The sequence below is a fragment of the Festucalex cinctus genome, chromosome 6 (genome assembly GCF_051991245.1).
Source record: "Festucalex cinctus isolate MCC-2025b chromosome 6, RoL_Fcin_1.0, whole genome shotgun sequence".
NCBI classification, from domain to species: Eukaryota; Metazoa; Chordata; class Actinopteri; order Syngnathiformes; family Syngnathidae; genus Festucalex; species Festucalex cinctus.
In genome coordinates this window covers 2,009,771-2,027,500 of record NC_135416.1, presented here as the reverse complement: position 1 = coordinate 2,027,500, position 17,730 = coordinate 2,009,771, and the positions used below count along the sequence as shown (strand labels likewise).

The 17,730-nt window shown below is 43.4% G+C and overlaps 1 protein-coding gene across 6 annotated transcripts in view; it reads right to left on the bottom strand.

Moving 5' to 3' along the window:
* Positions 1-17,730, bottom strand: part of cacna1ib (calcium voltage-gated channel subunit alpha1 Ib) — a 121,318-nt gene that overhangs the window by 29,599 nt on the left and 73,989 nt on the right. For 5 of the 6 annotated variants that reach the window (XM_077524688.1, XM_077524694.1, XM_077524692.1 and 2 more), the window contains 6 exons: positions 16,843-17,012; positions 9,424-9,494; positions 8,775-9,252; positions 7,484-7,584; positions 2,849-2,972; positions 2,307-2,375 (listed from right to left, as the gene is read on the bottom strand). In XM_077524688.1, the coding sequence (XP_077380814.1) occupies positions 2,307-2,375; positions 2,849-2,972; positions 7,484-7,584; positions 8,775-9,252; positions 9,424-9,494; positions 16,843-17,012 (1,013 nt within the window). The remainder of the gene's footprint in view (positions 1-2,306; positions 2,376-2,848; positions 2,973-7,483; positions 7,585-8,774; positions 9,253-9,423; positions 9,495-16,842; positions 17,013-17,730) is intronic. The other variant, XM_077524689.1, reaches the window with a different exon arrangement.

The following is a 17,730-nucleotide window of genomic DNA, read 5'->3' as shown; positions in this document are numbered from 1 at the left end:
GAGGAATGCGGGCTTCCCGGCGGGCGGGATGAAGACAGTGACTGGGAAAATGTTAAAAAAATAAAAATAAAAAAAAAGACGAGGTTGCAAGATGAAGGCTTTTGTGAGATGTTTCCGAGGGGCGTCATTTGACACCTGCCAGGGCTCACTTGCTAAAAAACTGTCACGCGGGAACACAACGCCGCCTGCGTTCACCAGGGCGGGGAAACAAAGAGAATTGCGGGAAAGGGACGGGTAATTCTGTCAGGAGGTTTTTCGGGAAACAACAGTCAAACTTTCGTTTTTTTCCGATTGAAAATCGAATGCCACAACCACGGGCTCTCAAATACTGAATGTTTATTATAAAAAGAGCTCAATTCAGCGACCATTAACACATTCTACTTTGGCTTGGAGGTGTGTTAAAACTTTGAACACTCCCACGGGCATCTTTGCTTTTCTTTTCAAGAACAGAAAAAGCAACAAAAAAAAAATGCTAGAGACCTTCATTTATTTCATCTTGATGAATTTTTGCCTTCAAAGGGAAGTAAATGTGGTCCCACTGTTTCTAATTAGAAGGCTGTGTTCAAGGTTGCACAGATGAGTTGGCAGAGTGCGAGCGTGTGTTTATAGAAACATTAGCTTAGCTTGTATGTGCACACGTTGAAGCCATTGGTTGAACCTAAGTGCTACTCTATAGGCAGGAAAAAAAAAAAGTAGATAGATACGTCTGAAAATGGCAGGATGGTCTCAGATAACAACCAATCACAGCGCAGATTTCAGAAAACAGGTGAGCTGTGATTGGTTGTTAGCTGAGACCCTGAGCAACACTGATGTCATCTTCAGTCGACAACAAGTGGCCGTTCCCTGACATCCTGACAAAAACGCCTGGATTTTGCTTTGTAATTCATATTCCACAAATGTAATATTAACTCATTCACTCCCAGACGTTTTCACTGTCTTCCTCCTTGACTGGATTTTGACAGATTTTGCAAGGCCCACATATTCAGTTCTATTGCTATAAAAACATGCAACCTAGCAAAAGAAAAAGATTAGAGTCTCTTCTTTCATCAGGAAAAAAAAATATATATTTCTATCTGTTTCCGTTTTGCAGAAAATAGTATTAGAATATAGCTAATTTTTATCAATATTCACGAATCTATTTAAAACAGTGGGGAAATAGCTTTTATCAACATGGCCCTGGTTGATCTCTTATACTCTGCTGCCAACTGCTGGCCTTTTTTTTTTTTTTTTTTTTTAAATAACTACCATTGCTTCAACCATTCTCTTCAGTTCAGTGGCTCCATCAAAGCCTTCTGTATGCTCTGGCATAAATTAAAAAAAACAACAACAAAAAATAGAAAATGCCATTTTTGGGGAAATGGCATGTGAAGGCTGGAAGGCTAAATAAAAACCCGTGGAATGATTAGGAATAATATTGAATGATGTTGAATGATACTGGAATATATTGAAGTTGGAATGAAGTGAATCGGATGAATAATGTGGAAGTAAATGGAAAATGTAGAATGTGGGAAATAATCGGGTACGAAATCGGGAATTGCGGGTAACGCGTCAATTTTGTAACTGAAAAGCTGGAAGAGCTCATGGCGTGAATTGGTGGAATATATTGAAGTTGGAATGAAGTGAATCGGATGAAAAATTTGGAAGTAAATGTGAAATGTAGAATCTCCCATTAACAATAATGATCGGGTACGAAATCGGGAATTGTGGGAAATCCGTGAATTTCTGGACTGAGAAAAATGGAAGCAGTCGTCGCGTGAATTTTTGGAATACGTCAAAGTTTGAACGGTGAGAATCGGTTGAAAAATGTGGAAGTAGTAGCGTGCCAAAAAAGTGCGAGGAATAAAATATAATATTAAAATTGAAGGTGTAGAATAACATGTGTGAAGGCCTTGAAAACTAACTACAAGAGCTCGCCTCATTGCGTTATAAAATGGATGCGCCGTTAAAACCGAGCAACCCCAAAGAGAAAAATAGATGTGAAAAAAGAAAACACATGCAGGAAACTAGTAATCAAACAAACATATTAAGAACCTCTATTGCGTGGAATTAGCACCCATGAAACGAGGACCCTTGATAATGGATGAATAATAGATCGTAGCGCACTTCCTGGGTGTCAGATTGGTCGATTGAAGTGTGTTTGCGAAGACGGCAAGTCCAGCTAAAGACCTCCGACGAGCGAGAGCCCACTAATTAACGTGATTATTTCGCCACTAATGTGCGGGCGTTGAGGAAAAACGGAGGACAAAAGAGGGGGGATATGGAATGAAATTTGGTGGAGGAGACGACCAGGAAAAGAGGTTTCGTACCTTGAGGGTCATCTCGGCCACGAAGATGGCAGTGAAGACATAGTTGGAAATGGTGAGGAGAAGCCGTTCCTGGAACATAAGAAGGTACATCAACTGAAATTCAAACAGAATTCACCTCTCGCTCCCACAGCTCGTTGAATCAGGACAAAATCACCACCAAAGATTAACATAAACCCAGATGTGTAGACTGAGAGAAAGTTCAAGTGTGTACATCCTGTATTTAAAAAGTGCATGAGTCCTGAGTGAAACCGGCATACTGGGCCTTTAAAAGAAAAAAAAATTAAAATAAGAAAGTAAAATATGTGTTGAAAGGAAAATAGGTTGTATGTCAAAATAAAAGGCAGGTAAGTTCATACTGTCAAGGAAACAAACAAAACAAAAACAAAACCACTTTGTTTCCTCAATGTCTTATTCATAGGTTAGAAAAAGAACCAGAAACAAATGTTGCCCCCCCCCCCCCCCAACCCCCACCCATCTCCCCTAGAAGCCTCCAGACGTCCAAGGTAATAAAGTAATAGCTGATAAAGAGTCAATAACGTTACCAGGCTGCCTTGGTGGATCCTGGGCCTCTCCAGGGCCACCGTGATGCAATTGAGGAAGATGAAGACCAGCACCACGTAGTCAAAGAGCTTGTGAGCAATGATGGACTGGCAGAGGGCCCTGAACCTGAACCAGAGAGAGAAAACCACCAGAGACCAGAATGTGAGATTTGTTCATTTAATAACGTCAACGACAGCATCCGGGTGAAATCAATCAATTGTGCGGTTTTTTTTGTTGTTGTTTTTTTTTGTACTGGAGCACATTCTGCATATTTTTTGCATCTCATTTCCCCAGCTGTGTCTCAAAAGATCGTTTATTTGCTTTAAAGCTTGTCCGCGGGAAGTCTTACATTTAATGTTGCAAAGAAAAGGAGTTAATTAAGCTTCAGAAAGACATTTAAGATCCTTAATAAATCCGACGTTTAATGGGCTGAAGATGGCCGCAGATGCAAAAAAAAAAAAAAAAAAAAAAAAAAGATTCTCTTTGTGAAGTATTTCTATTGCTGGATCATAATTGAAGTATAAATCATCGTATCATAAATAAACGTCAAATAGAAGTTGATCATAAATGGTGTAAATTGGATCGTAGTGAATCGTGCATCAAAATCGGACGTCGTATTTGTAAATAGTAATTGCATTGTAGAAGTGATTTTGCATTAAAAAAAAAAAAACTAAGATAAACAGTGATACATTATAATCCAGTTACAATGTGAAATATACAAACCAATAATATACTAATATGCTGAATATACTTGCAGAGTAGAATGTGATGATACAATTCATTGCAATTACAGTGGAAAAAATACATTACATACGTACATTAATCCACCATAATTGGAGTTAAATGAGATTATATCATGACATAATTTGACTCAATCAGTTTTCACATCATAATTTGAGTCAAATGCATAATATTGCATCACATCGTAATTAAAGTGAATTTAATCCTATTGCATCGTAATTGGAGTTAAATGCACCGTGTCAGATCACCTGGGATGAATCGTACCGTATCATGTCAGAAAGTGGAGCGAATCATCGCGGATCATAATTGGAGTTTAATGTGAAAGGGAATAATAGTAAGACAATGTATAGTGGTTAAGCTCAACAAACCGTATCGTGTCACATTTGTAATCGAAATGAATCATATTGTGCGACATCGCAAGTGGGAGTGATTCATAAAGAATCGATGGATCGTCACTGGAATCTGAATTCTGAAATCTGAATCGTTTAATCCTCTTGAATCTGGGTTAAAAAAAATAATAATAATAACCCAATACGGGCCAAAAAAGGGATTGAGTCAAATTTTTGAGTTATCAAGTCAAGTCAAGTCAAGTCAAGTCATGTTATGTCATTTTTATTTATTTATTTAACCCAAAACTTTTAAGGGCACAGTTCGGATTTTTGGACATGAATCTGTATTGCATCCTTACCTCTAGTAGTGTGCAATTTTTATTTCCGTGACCCCAGCCAACTTGCCGGTCTACTTTCCTCTCAACCAAAACCGGACCAGAACTCGTGTCACGGAACGCTGTCAGGGGGAAGTCAGTGCTGATCGCACACTACTAGAGGTGAGGGTGCAATACAGAGTCATGTCCAAAAATCCGAACTATCCCTTTAATCAAATCAATAACAAAACCAAACCCAACTCAACCAAACCCAATTTTGTCGTTTAATAAGCCATTTTTTTGGATTTTGTAGAATATTCATTTTGACCCAATTTTTTGGGATTAAATGAATAAGATGGCACAAAGTTGGGTCGGTCCCTTTTTTTACCTATATTGGGTTATTTTCGCCCCAACTAGTTTTCGGGTGAATAGTATCAAAATTGCATTTCATGGGAGTGAATCTTATCGTATGGCCATACTAAGGGAATCGCATTGCATCATAATTGGAGTAAATATGCAATTCAACGAGATGCGCTTCAATCGTGATGCCACATGATAGCCTGAACTCCATTTTTGATGCGCTGCAATATAATCGACTCCAAAACCATCGCCTCCTCGTCAGAGGCAATAACAACGAAAAAAAAAAAAAACACTTGGGGGCCTGATGGCGGATTCCCTTCCTGAAGGCCAAACGCGGTGCAGGTGTGCGGCGAGATAGCGAGAGAGCGCCTACGCGTGTCAGGCCATGCCCGGGTGACTTGTAAAGCACGTTGAATAAAGTCAATCCCGCGTCGTGGCGCTGCCCCCCCCAGTGACAATTTACACGTGTCTATGCATGTTAAGCAGCTTTCCTCGACGACCCCAGAGCCTCCTGGATTGTGTTATTATGTATTATGCACAAAAAAGTAATGCACTTGTACAAAAACGGGCGGATCTTTTTTGGGGGGGGTTACTGTGAAAGTCAATTCCAAGCGTGTAAAAGTAACACCAACTTGCATTTGCGTATGATTGCAGGAGAGCATATGGTAATATTTTTTTCACCATCTGGAGTAGGAATGAAGAATTAATCAAATGCAAATTGACATCACAATGTAGTGGAATGCAAATGTTAACCCATTCACTGCCATTGATGTGTATATCCGTCAATGGCAGTGAATGAATTGAGTCAATTCCGTTCCCATTGACGTGTATATCCGTCAATGGCAGTGAATGAGTTAAAATCGCGAAGGCACATATACATATATATATATATATTTATTTATTTATGTATTAGAGTCAACACGATTAACTCATTCACTCCCAGTCATTTTCACAGAAGCAATCTGTTTTACTGGATTTTGACTGATTTTTACAAGGTCCACATAATATTGTATCGTATTGATATAAAAACATAGAACCAACCAAAAGAAATATTAAAGTCTCTTCCTTCAACAAAAAAAATAAAGTATTTCTATCTGTTTCCGTTTTCCGGCAATTAGCATTAGAATATAGCAAAGTTTCATCATTATTCACGAATCTAATTAGAATTGTGAGTATTTGAGCTTTTTTTTTTTTTCCAAATGGCCCTCGTTGATCTCTTATACTCTGCTGCCTCCTGCTGACCGTTTGTGTAATAGATAGTGTTTCTTCAACCGTTCTTTGCAGCATCGTATGAAAAATGTATGGCGGGCCACAAATGGCCCCCGGGCCGTAGTTTGGACACACCTGGTCTATTGTAATACAGACTATTGTTTATGTTTGTTCAAAAAATATATATATATTGGGAAGAGGACCTTGACAAAATAATTACATATTAAATCGCTGGAGATCTAATAATAACTTTCCCGCCGGACCTGCCACTGGTTTATCACCGGGTATCACCGAGGCTGATGGATCACTTGTTTGCTGTTACGCTAACATACAACGCAAGCACGACAAAAAGACAAACATGCTATAAAACCGAGCAACTATTTGGCTCGCGCGCACGCCGCTTGACAGATGGCATCTGCCAGCGAGCCAAAACACAGCTCAGCTCCCCCTGGCTTTTCCTTAAGTGGCCATTGTGGCATGCCCCCGGGGGGGCGTTCCCGCCGGCGGGGAAAACAAAAGCGCAGACGATCTCGGGAGTCAATAGCAGTCTGCGGGCGAGAGCGAATTCTGCGACGTTTTTAACAAGCCGATAGTTTCTTGCTTCTCGTGAGGATAATGGCCGTGCTCCCGTCTATCCATTCAAAGGTGCTCCCGTTCAGTCTGTACCGGGTGATTGAAAGGTACTGTCAGATCCCGTCGCTAGCACGCACCCGTGTATAATACGCCACCCCAAAATCAAAAGCTGTTTTTCTCTGTCGTTGTGTAATTGGTAGTCTGTCAAACTCTGATTTGGACCTTTAACTTGATGCGTGACTTTTGCATTCATTGCAATTGCAATTTTGGCTTTGGCTCAACCAGTGAACTTTGACTTATCGTGAGCCCTTTAACTCATTTGCTCCCAATAACGTATACATACGTTTTTTTAATGTTCTAAGTGTCCCAAAGACGTATTTATACGTTTTATTGTTTTGTTTTTATGCTAGAGCATACAGAAGGCTTTGATGGAGCCTCTCAACTGCAAAGAACAGTTGCAGAAATGGTAGTTATTACACAAACGGCTAGCAGGTGGCAGCAGAGCAAAGGAGATCAACCAGGGCCATCTAGAAAAAAAGCTCAATTACTTACAATTTTAAATAGATTTGTGAAAACTGATGAAACTTAGCTCTCTTCTAATGCTAATTGCTGCAAAACGGAAACAGATAGAAATATTTTTTTATTTTTTCCTGATGAAAGAAGAGACTTTAATCTTTCTTTTGATAGGTTCCATGCTTTTATAGCAATAGAACACAATATTCTGTGGGCCTTGCAAAATCAGTCAAAATCCAGTAAAACAGCCGGGAGCGAACGGGATTGCGAAATGTGATAATGGTGGCGAGTGAATGAGTTAAGTTTAAAATCAATCACCAGCAAAAACAAATCACATGAGTGGCTTCTCGCCTGCTATGGTTCCACCGAGTTTGGAGACAATAGAATGAAAATTAGCAGAAATTTTAGGGTTTTTATTTTCTTCACAGGGTTGACCTTGCTGTGACCTTGACATTTAACCTAGACTTTGACACTTTGGTACGTCCAAAGCTCTGCCACCAGAGTAGTAATATCAATTGTTTGGGTGCTTATTTGTACGTGCAAGAGAGAAAAATAAACAACTGTCCGAAATGATGATAATAGCAAATGTCTCCCTCACTTGTTTTGCGGGGAGAAGAGGTAGACGGACCAGTCCTCTCGGCTCTCACACCAGTCCGGCTTGTACACCTCAATCATCTTCTGCACGCGGAAACAAACACTCTGCACAGAAGAAGAAGAAGAAAAAAAGTTTGACTGCTTCCATTTGGAGCAATTGACTTTGAGAAGAGCTGTTGAGAGTACTGGGGTGGATTAATGAGCTAATAAAGTGAAAGTGGCCTGAGGAGGCTTCCGGCATTTCCACCACGACAAGGCTGACTTTGTCGTTGCTGTACTTTAGCAGTTTAATTACAATAAAACAACAATAGGTTTTGGTTTTTTATTGGGTGCAAGTAGACTTGGTTATGAGTTCCAATAAATGTTAAGGTCTCATATTTGGGTTTTGTAGCCAAGGTGTAGGTTTCAAATGAGGTTTTCCAGGATTGGATAGAGTTTTAAACAGGGTTTAGGATTTCAAATTAGGGTTTCAAGAAAGGTCTGTGGCAGGGTACACCAATTCCGGTCCTCGAGTTCCGGAGTCCTGCAGGTTTTTCCGCCTATTTACACAGCTGATACTAAAGATCAGGATCGTTATCAGGCATGCTGATGATCTGATTATATGAATCAGGTGTGCTTGTGGGCAGAAGCATCTAAAACCTGCAGGACTCCGGACTTCGAGGACCGGAATTGGTGAACCCTGGTCTAAGGTTTCAAACAATGGTTCAGGATTTAAATGATGTTTTCGGGACTGAGCTCAGGTTTCAGAGATTAGAGTTTGAAGCTCGGGGAGTTATAATCTTCAAATTACGATTTCAAAGATGGTTTGGAGTTTCAATTGGTAGATAGGGATTCAAATTATGTTTTCAATCCTGGGTTCAGGTTACAAAAGAAAGATTGGGGTATCAAGCATGGATACAACATTTCAATTTGTTTCAAATAAGGGCTTCAAATCAGGTTTGAGGTTTCAAATGGGTTGAAATTCAAATGAGGGTTTCCAGGCATAATTTTGCAAACTAGTGTTTGTTTCACACCTAAATTAATGGTTCAAGTTAGAGTTTTAAATTAGGGTTGTAAGACTTGGTTAGGGTATGAAACAAGAGTGAGAGTTTCAAAGTAGGTTTGGGTTAGGGTTTCATGGTAAGGTTTTAAATGAGGTTTTCACAATTGTTGAGTTCAGGATTTTGAATTAGGGTTTTAAGCCTAGCTTATGGTTTTAAACCAGGGGTAAAGTTTTCAAATTAGCGTTCCAAGCCAAAGTTCAGGTTTGGTATAAAGCCTCGGTTGTGGTTTTCAAAGTCGGGTTCACCACTCACATAGTCGGTCTCTACATCCAGGTCTGCTCGCTCCTTGCGTGCGTTGACTTGTGGGAAAACATCGACCATCAGTCGGCCGTGGGGACCCGGGGCCTTCCCGTTGCAGTCCCGGTGGTCCGTCCCAACGCCGCTCCCTGTAGCGGAACCCCCAGTGACCGACCCCCTGCTCCTCTTGCCGGAGTCCGCATTGGCGTTGACGGGAGGCGGGCAGCCGCCCTGCCCCGCCGCCCGGAGAAGCTCCGGCAGCTCCAGGGACAGAGCCCGCCGGTTCCTCCTGGACAGCAGGAGTCTGGCCGTGGGAGGACCGGGAGCGGGTGGAGGATGGTGCGGATGCGAGGGCCGGGAGATGAGGGACTCCTGCTCGGCGGGTTGCGAGTACGAGTACGAGGTGCGGGTGCTGTGCACGCGGAGACTGCCGCCCACGAGAGGGGCCCCGCCAAAGCCGTAGCTCCTGCGGCCCAGGCTGTTGGAGCTGGACCTTGGCACGAAGTGAGAATCAACACGGGAGCTTTTGACACCATTTTGTTTTATGTGGCTTTTCATTTGCAGGCTTATTAAGCGCCGCCAAAAAGGTTTCCCATCATCGAGCAGTTTATGAGGGTCTTAAAAATTCATGAAGGAAAATGGTCCACTAATTGTTGTTTCTTACCTGCGGCTCCACACAGATTGAGGAGGAAATGGGCGCCCCCAGTTGTGGTAGTTGGAACTGCGACCATGTCGCTAAAAAGGAAACAAAATGGTAGTGAAATTTCATGCTAGTCGAGATCCGTTAACGTGTTTACACTGCCTTCAATTCGCAATCTGGATCAGATCCGGATCAGATCTGGATCAAGCTTTTCTTTTTTCTTTTTTTTGCCCGGGACACCTACGCTAACCAAGGTCCTTTCAAGCTCTGATTCTTTTTATTTGGCAGGTATTTTTTCCAAGTATGCCAGCCAGTGGTCATCCACAGAAGATTTTCGCTACTCAGCAGGATAATTCATCAGGAAATGAGGTCTGCTTACAGCGGGTCAATCATTTCAGAATAAACAAGGCAAACACAAACACGCCATTTGAAATGAGGCCGCCCTCAACGCTGGTCCTTTTAAAATGCAAAACCCCGGCAAGTGGCATTCCTATTTTATTTTATTTTATTTTTATTTTTTTTTCGGCAGAGAAGGCAGCCGTGTTTGTCTCAGCGTGTCTAATCCTCTCAGCATGATGGACCTAATTATATGTTTTTACCCTTCGCCAAGACGCGATCCTGAGCCGCTACCGTACGGCGGGAACGAGAAAATAATTCCGTGTAGCCGTCGCCATGGAAACAGTAATGAAGTACGCGCTGTGCAACACGGCAAGTTAAGTCCCGTGTGTCTTAAAGTGTGTTTTAGACACCACAAATTGCCGTCGTGAAATTTGTTACACGCTGTAGGCCGCAAGCCACATGCGACAACTAATACGACAGCAAAAAAAACCTCAATGCTGAGAAATGCTTTTGCTTTTTTAATTTCTTGCCGAAAAGTTTAAATATTTTTAGTACCTTGACCTCAACAAGATGCACATTTTGCTTTTTGATAAAAACTATGTCGTTGACAAAATATCATATTGTAACCTTTACATGCACCCAATACGCCCCCCTAGTGGCTGTGAGTAGCATAATGATGATATCAGAGCAATCTGCGAACAAGTTTTCAATCCTTATTAAAGAAAATGGATGCTAATAACTCTCAGTTGAACTATTTACTGGATACTAGAAAAATCAAGTACACAGCTGTGGAGCCTTTTTCTGCTAGACGCGGAAGAAGGTCTAATCTGTCCAAAATGAGTATACTCGCTGAGCCACACCCATGCAGGAGGAACACCGCCATGTGACGTTGGGTGCCTCTACGGTCTCAAGATGTGCGGCAGAGTGCAGATTTATAGGACAATACCAATCCAGGAGGGCAGGTCACTGTGACTCAACGGCCAAGCTCAAGCCTGAGACATGTAAAAGCACAACTTTCCTCAACAAGACCGACGTTTTGTCTTTGATGGAAACACCACCCGTCGAGAAAACACAAGGCTATTAGGTTTTGTTTAAATGTCAATTGAATAAACTGCATTAACTAGACTAAGTGCAATTTCTGGAGAAATTGCGTGGGAATACTGAAAGCTGATTGCCAATAGCTGTATGAAGTATTATGTGGGAGTTGTTACGCGGCAAAAAATGTGGAGAATAAATATCACAATAACATATGTGGGAATGCTGAAAGCATAACTAGACTAAGTGCAATTTCTGGAGAAATTGCGTGGGAATGCTGAATGCCAATAGCTGAATGCTAAGCTGAATGCTGAATACATTGAAAGATAAATTATGAGAAAATTACAAAGTTTTAATTGTTGTTGAAAGATAAATGAATAAAAAGAACTAAGCAGTATCACAGAGCTGCTAATTGTGATCAGTTTTATGTATGGAAGTGGGCGTGGAAAGTGGTGTTACGCCCGGCTCGTCAAGGGGAAGGGAAGTAACACAATAGCAGGAAATAAAGGTAGATAAACACGGGGTCGACCTTAAGATCTGAGTAGTTTTAATTGACGTTTCAGGCAGGGGTTTGTCAAGGGAGTGAAAGTGGGAGGTGAACAACTAATAACCGTAGTTGACAGCACTGACAGAACGGAGGAGACACAACAATAACCAAAAGGGGAATGATACAAGTATACACACGAGCACAAAATGGGTTACCCAGCTCACGGGTCTAGCGAGTGTCTCACACCAAATAGCAACACGAAAGAGACACGAACGAGGCGAGCTGCACTGAGAAGTTCCAGCCGCCCCGAGGAGCGGCAATGCAGCGCTTTTTATTGTGGAGCAGTCCGGCCAGGTGGTAGTCGGCGATTGGCGGAGAGGGCTGGAGCTGCTCCACCGAGGGCGTAGGGGCGGACGACCACCGCCCAGGACGTCGCGCTGGCACAGGCGTCCAATCAGCGCGTCGCGCTGGCACAGTCGTCCAATCAGCGCGTCGCGCTGGCACAGTCGTCCAATCAGCGCGTCGCGCTGGCACAGTCGTCCAATCAGCGCGTCGCGCTGGCACAGTCGTCCAATCAGCGCGTCGCGCTGGCACAGTCGTCCAATCAGCGCATCGCGCTGGCACAGTCGTCCAAACAAAGTGTCGCGCTGGCGCATTCAAACTGAAATACCATAATACGGGCACCAGCCGACACAAACACACACATACATACTAGGGGAGCGGAGCCGGCGGCGGGCCCGAGCCGCCAGCCGTAACACTCCCCCCCTTAAGATACTAGTCAAAGTACATCAAATAAACACCGTGCAACAAAACATACCTACAACCTGGACAGGGCATCAGCAAAAACGTTTTCCGACCCCTTTTTATGGCGGATGGTGAGGTTGAAGTCCTGTACTAGCAACGCCCACCGCATAAGTCGTTGATTGTGGTGGTACATGTGTGACAAAAAAGACAAGTAGGTTATGATCGGTATGCACAGTAATCGGCGAAGAGCTGGACCCAGGGTATATCTCCAAGTGTTGGAGAGCGAGCAATAGAGACACCAAGCAAGGCGAACTCCATGCACTAAAACTATGTTTGGCCAATCCATTTTTCAATAGGTATTCAGCTTCTTTTTTCATAAGAAGGCGTTTGGTGGGATTTACCCGATAGGAACGTTGACGGATAGGTTTTGCATCCGGTACGTCGATATGTTTTGGGGGCGGGCCACTTTTGGCCGCTTCTATTTTGGGTTCGCGGGAATTATATTGTTTTAGCATTTTTATGTGGCATCTACGGGTTTTTCGTTTCCGGTCCGGCGTACTAATTACATAGTCAGTTTTATTAAGCTGTTGTTGCACCATGTAAGGACCGGAGAACTTTGCAGATAATGCGCTATTCGAAACAGGAAGTAACACGAGTACTTTATCACCTACCTTGAAACTACGGTTCACAGTTGTTCTGTCAAAACGACTTTTCATTTTTGACTGACCGTTTCCAAGGGAGGATTTGGCTATTTCGTTAGCCTTCAGGAGACGAGTGAATGTTGGAGATTCAGCTTGGTTCTGGGATGCGGAAGTCGACTTTTTAGAATCAGGTTTATGGGATGAGTCAGACATGGTAGACGCAAAAATACTATCACACAAATCAACATCAGGATTTTTACGGGCTTGCGCGCGCGTGAGGGCACAGATGGGGTATAGTTCTGGGGGACCCTCATCGTTTCTTTGAGGCGAATTTACCACCTGCAGGGCTGGAGTAACTTTACCCCCGGCTATATCATTTCCCATCAACATTTGTATTCCCTCGATGGGCAACTCGGGACACACCGCAACTGGGAAAAATCCGGAAATGAGATCGGATTGTACGTGAATGAGGTGAACAGGCTGAGGAATATATCCCATCTCTATCCCTCGCAGTACCGTCCCATAACCACATGCTGACTCGGGAGAAAAAGGCAGTGTGCTGGCTAAAATAACGGATTGTGAGCCCCCGGTATCTCTAAGAATATGGATGGGGCGCTGGTCAGAGGCTTTTCCCGAAAAAGAAACGAATCCCTGAAAAATAAATGGTTTAAAACAAGGGTCAGGATTTTTGGTGGCGTCGGGAACTAAGGTGCACGGGTCAGATTTAATCAACCCGACGCCTTTTGGGTTTAAAGCGGGCTGACCCACTTTACGTTTTAGCGCGGGGCAGAAAGCGATGACGTGCCCAGGTTTGTGGCAGTAATAACACTCTCGGTCAGTGTTTTTGACTCTATCGGCAGCGGGTTTCTCAGCAGAACCCGTAAATGGAACACGAGGTCTGTCAACATGAACATTAAATACATTTTTGTGTGTCAGAACAAACTCGTCGGCCAAAACAGCGGCTTCGGCGAGGGTTTTCACTTTTTGTTCGTTTAAGTATACCACAACCCGGTCAGGGAGATTTTTCTTAAAATCCTCAAGCAAGATCAGCTCCCGTATAGTAGCGAGAGTATCGGCTTTGGCTGAGTAACACCACTTGTCAAAAAGGGTTCCCTTCTCCCTGGCAAACTCGACGTAGGTGCGGTTTGGGGCTTTTTTGTAGTTCCTAAATTTTTGACGGTAGGCTTCAGGTACTAACTCATATGCGCGTAAAATAGTTGATTTCACCGTTTCGTAGCATAAGCTATCTTCCAGTGGCAATGCAGCAACCACTTCCTGGGCTTTTCCCTGTATTTTGCATTGTAACAAGAGAGGCCAAACTTCACGCGGCCACTGCAGGGCCGTTGCAATGCGCTCAAAAGCGAAAAAATATGAATCCACTTCGCTTTCTCTAAAAGCGGGCATGAGGGGAAGGTATTTGCCTACATCGAAAGCAGAGCAGGGTTGAGAGGTGGAAGGCGGGGCTGCAGCAGGACCGGGGCTCGGGAGGCCACGCTGAGCTTCAAGCTCCAGCCGTTTAAATTTAACAGCTTTATCCGCCTCGATTTCCATTTTCCGAACCTCCAACTCCAAATGGGCTTTTCTTGCACTCTCCCGTTCCTCGGCCTCTATTCTGAGGCGGGCTAGGCGCACTTTCAGCCGCGCCTCAGTAGACGAGTGGCCGGTTGTCCCACTGGATGAGCGGTCTAAACGAGAGCGAAGGAACGGTTGATCGGGCCGTCCATCACCCTCGGACTTCGCCTCAGCCATGGGGGGGCCCAGGACGGGCCTCGTACTGTCCTGAGGAGGTGTTGTAAACCCTGGGTTGGGTGGAGGGAGCGGTTCCTCTGCTGGCAAAGTGCCCAATTCCACCAACCCCTCCCTGACAAGAGCCTTCAATGCATCCTTTCGAATTTGGCTCGGAACAAAAATAGAAAAATGTTCTGCAATTTCTATCAGGTCCACTTTCCTACAATGGTGCAGATCCTCCATTGAGGGATTTAATATAAACTCTCTTAAATCAAAAGACGCCATCGTTGGCCTGTCTGGTTACAATTAATATATATATACACAATAATGTTTGTCCCTTACCCGGAAATTAAATCTACTATTATTATTGTCGCGGGAGTTTGGCTCCCGGACGAGCCCCCAATGTGTTACGCCCGGCTCGTCAAGGGGAAGGGAAGTAACACAATAGCAGGAAATAAAGGTAGATAAACACGGGGTCGACCTTAAGATCTGAGTAGTTTTAATTGACGTTTCAGGCAGGGGTTTGTCAAGGGAGTGAAAGTGGGAGGTGAACAACTAATAACCGTAGTTGACAGCACTGACAGAACGGAGGAGACACAACAATAACCAAAAGGGGAATGATACAAGTATACACACGAGCACAAAATGGGTTACCCAGCTCACGGGTCTAGCGAGTGTCTCACACCAAATAGCAACACGAAAGAGACACGAACGAGGCGAGCTGCACTGAGAAGTTCCAGCCGCCCCGAGGAGCGGCAATGCAGCGCTTTTTATTGTGGAGCAGTCCGGCCAGGTGGTAGTCGGCGATTGGCGGAGAGGGCTGGAGCTGCTCCACCGAGGGCGTAGGGGCGGACGACCACCGCCCAGGACGTCGCGCTGGCACAGGCGTCCAATCAGCGCGTCGCGCTGGCACAGTCGTCCAATCAGCGCGTCGCGCTGGCACAGTCGTCCAATCAGCGCGTCGCGCTGGCACAGTCGTCCAATCAGCGCGTCGCGCTGGCACAGTCGTCCAATCAGCGCGTCGCGCTGGCACAGTCGTCCAATCAGCGCATCGCGCTGGCACAGTCGTCCAAACAAAGTGTCGCGCTGGCGCATTCAAACTGAAATACCATAATACGGGCACCAGCCGACACAAACACACACATACATACTAGGGGAGCGGAGCCGGCGGCGGGCCCGAGCCGCCAGCCGTAACAAGTGGGACTTAGAAAAAGTTCAATGTCTGTCCAATTGAAAATTAATCGGGGAAGTTGATATTTAACATCAAATTGTGCTAGTACTGTAAGTAACGTGGAATCAGACGATATAGACCCCGGAAGGCGTGAATATTTGAAGCATGTTGAAATTTGAGTATTAAGTAAGTATTATGTGGGAGTTGTTATGCGGCAAAAAATGTGGAGAATAAAAATCACAATCAATGCTTCAGCATCCCCACAACTAGACTAAGTGCAATTTCTGGAGAAATTGTGTGGGAATGCTGAAAGCTGAATGCGAATAGCTGAATGCTAATAGCTGAATGCTTATGAAATAAATTGAAATATAAATGATGTGAAAATTACAGTTTTAATTGAAGTTGAAAGATAAATGAATAAAAAGAACTGAGCAGTATCACAGAGCTGGAAATGATGATCAGTTGTATGTATGGAAGCGGGCGTGGAAAGTGGGACTTAGAAATGTCAGTCCCTTTGAAAATGAATGGGGAAAAGTGGATATTTAACATCAAATTGTGTGAGCACTGTAAGTCACGTGGAATCAGACGATATATACCCCGAAATGCGTGATTTTTTTTAAGCAAGTTGAAATTTGAACCGTGTAAACCGTAAGTATTATGTGGGAGTTGTTTTTCGCCAAAAAAAAAAAAAAAGTGAGGAGAATAAAAATCCGAATAACATATGTGGGAATGCTGAAAGCATTCGTATAGCAAATGATGATTGTGTAAAATTCCAGTCACACATTTTGGAATGATCATCCCATGACACCGTACCCCCAAGCGGCTGTCAACCGCATCGGGATCATTTCAGCCTAATTTAGGCTAACGCGCTATCACGCAAACCAGCTGCATATGTTCTTCTTCGACTTCGTCGGATGACGCGCGTGTGGTCTTATGGATCATCACGCAAACATCATCCATCAGTGCCTGACTTTCAGCGTGCCAGACACACGGACAAATAACCCACGCGGTGATTAAAAACCCGAGATTGCGCCGTGTGTGACAATGCAGCTGCGTTTCAATCAATCTAAGCGAGCGTCAGATGAAGTCCAATTACGACGAGCAGCTGCTCTCCGAATTGATGCTCACATTTAATCATTCATAATTCACTCGTCAGTTGAAGTCCGGGAGTCCCAGTTGGAGATTTTGGTTGTTTCGCTGGTCCATGGAGTAGTTGAACTGAAAAATTACTTGGGTACAGAAAGTAGCTCTCAGGGAAAAAAATAAAAAATACATAAAAAAGGAAAGCTCGAACGTACCAGTGAGAGGGAGCGTCGCTCCAGGCTCGCCTTTCCCCCGCTAATCACGCTGCTGTTTCGGGACTCGCCGGTAAAGCTCCGCCTCTCGGAGGAGTGCGAGCCTCCCCGGGACCCCGCGGGGGCACCCGGCTCCAGGTGCCCGTTGGGCGTCAAGGTGCAGATCCGGGGGTCTGGGGAAAAGAAGTCGAAAAAGAGAGAGAGAAAATGGCCGACCTCTTTCGAGACTTTTTAGTAAAAGTACACAAGAATATATACAAAAATTAAAGAATGCAATTTTTGACGAGAAAATTTTAGGAATGCAAAAAAAAAAAAAAGTTCCTGAGATGTGACAAATGTGCTGAATATTTTGACGTTGGTATGATTTAAAGTGGTTGAGAAACATGGAGGTTTTACATTAACAAAATAATAGGGATGAGTATCGATTCTCATTTGATTCGATTTTGATTCACGAGTTCAGTTCAATTCAGTTTTTTTGATTCCATTAACTTTATTTCAATCTGATATTGATCAATTATGGAACATCAAGTCTTCTTAAATATCAAGGACGTAATTAAAAACTCCACTAACATTAAGCTGCAAATTAAATTTTGCGGAGGACATAACTTGTTAAATTATTTAGTGTTATAATCATTTAAGTGTTACGCAAACATTTCATCACTATGTGAAAAACACTTTTCCTATTTCCATTTTTTTTTCCATTTTTTAAATTTTTACATTTTTGAGATGTCTGCATTTCATCCCAAAAACATAAAAATGTAAAAATAAATAAAAAACAAAAAAAGACGAGAAAAAAATGGACATAAGTGTTTTTCACATAGCAGCAATGATTTACATCAGCGAGGATGAAATGAAGATATTTTCATAATTCTAATTCAATAATTGTAAATA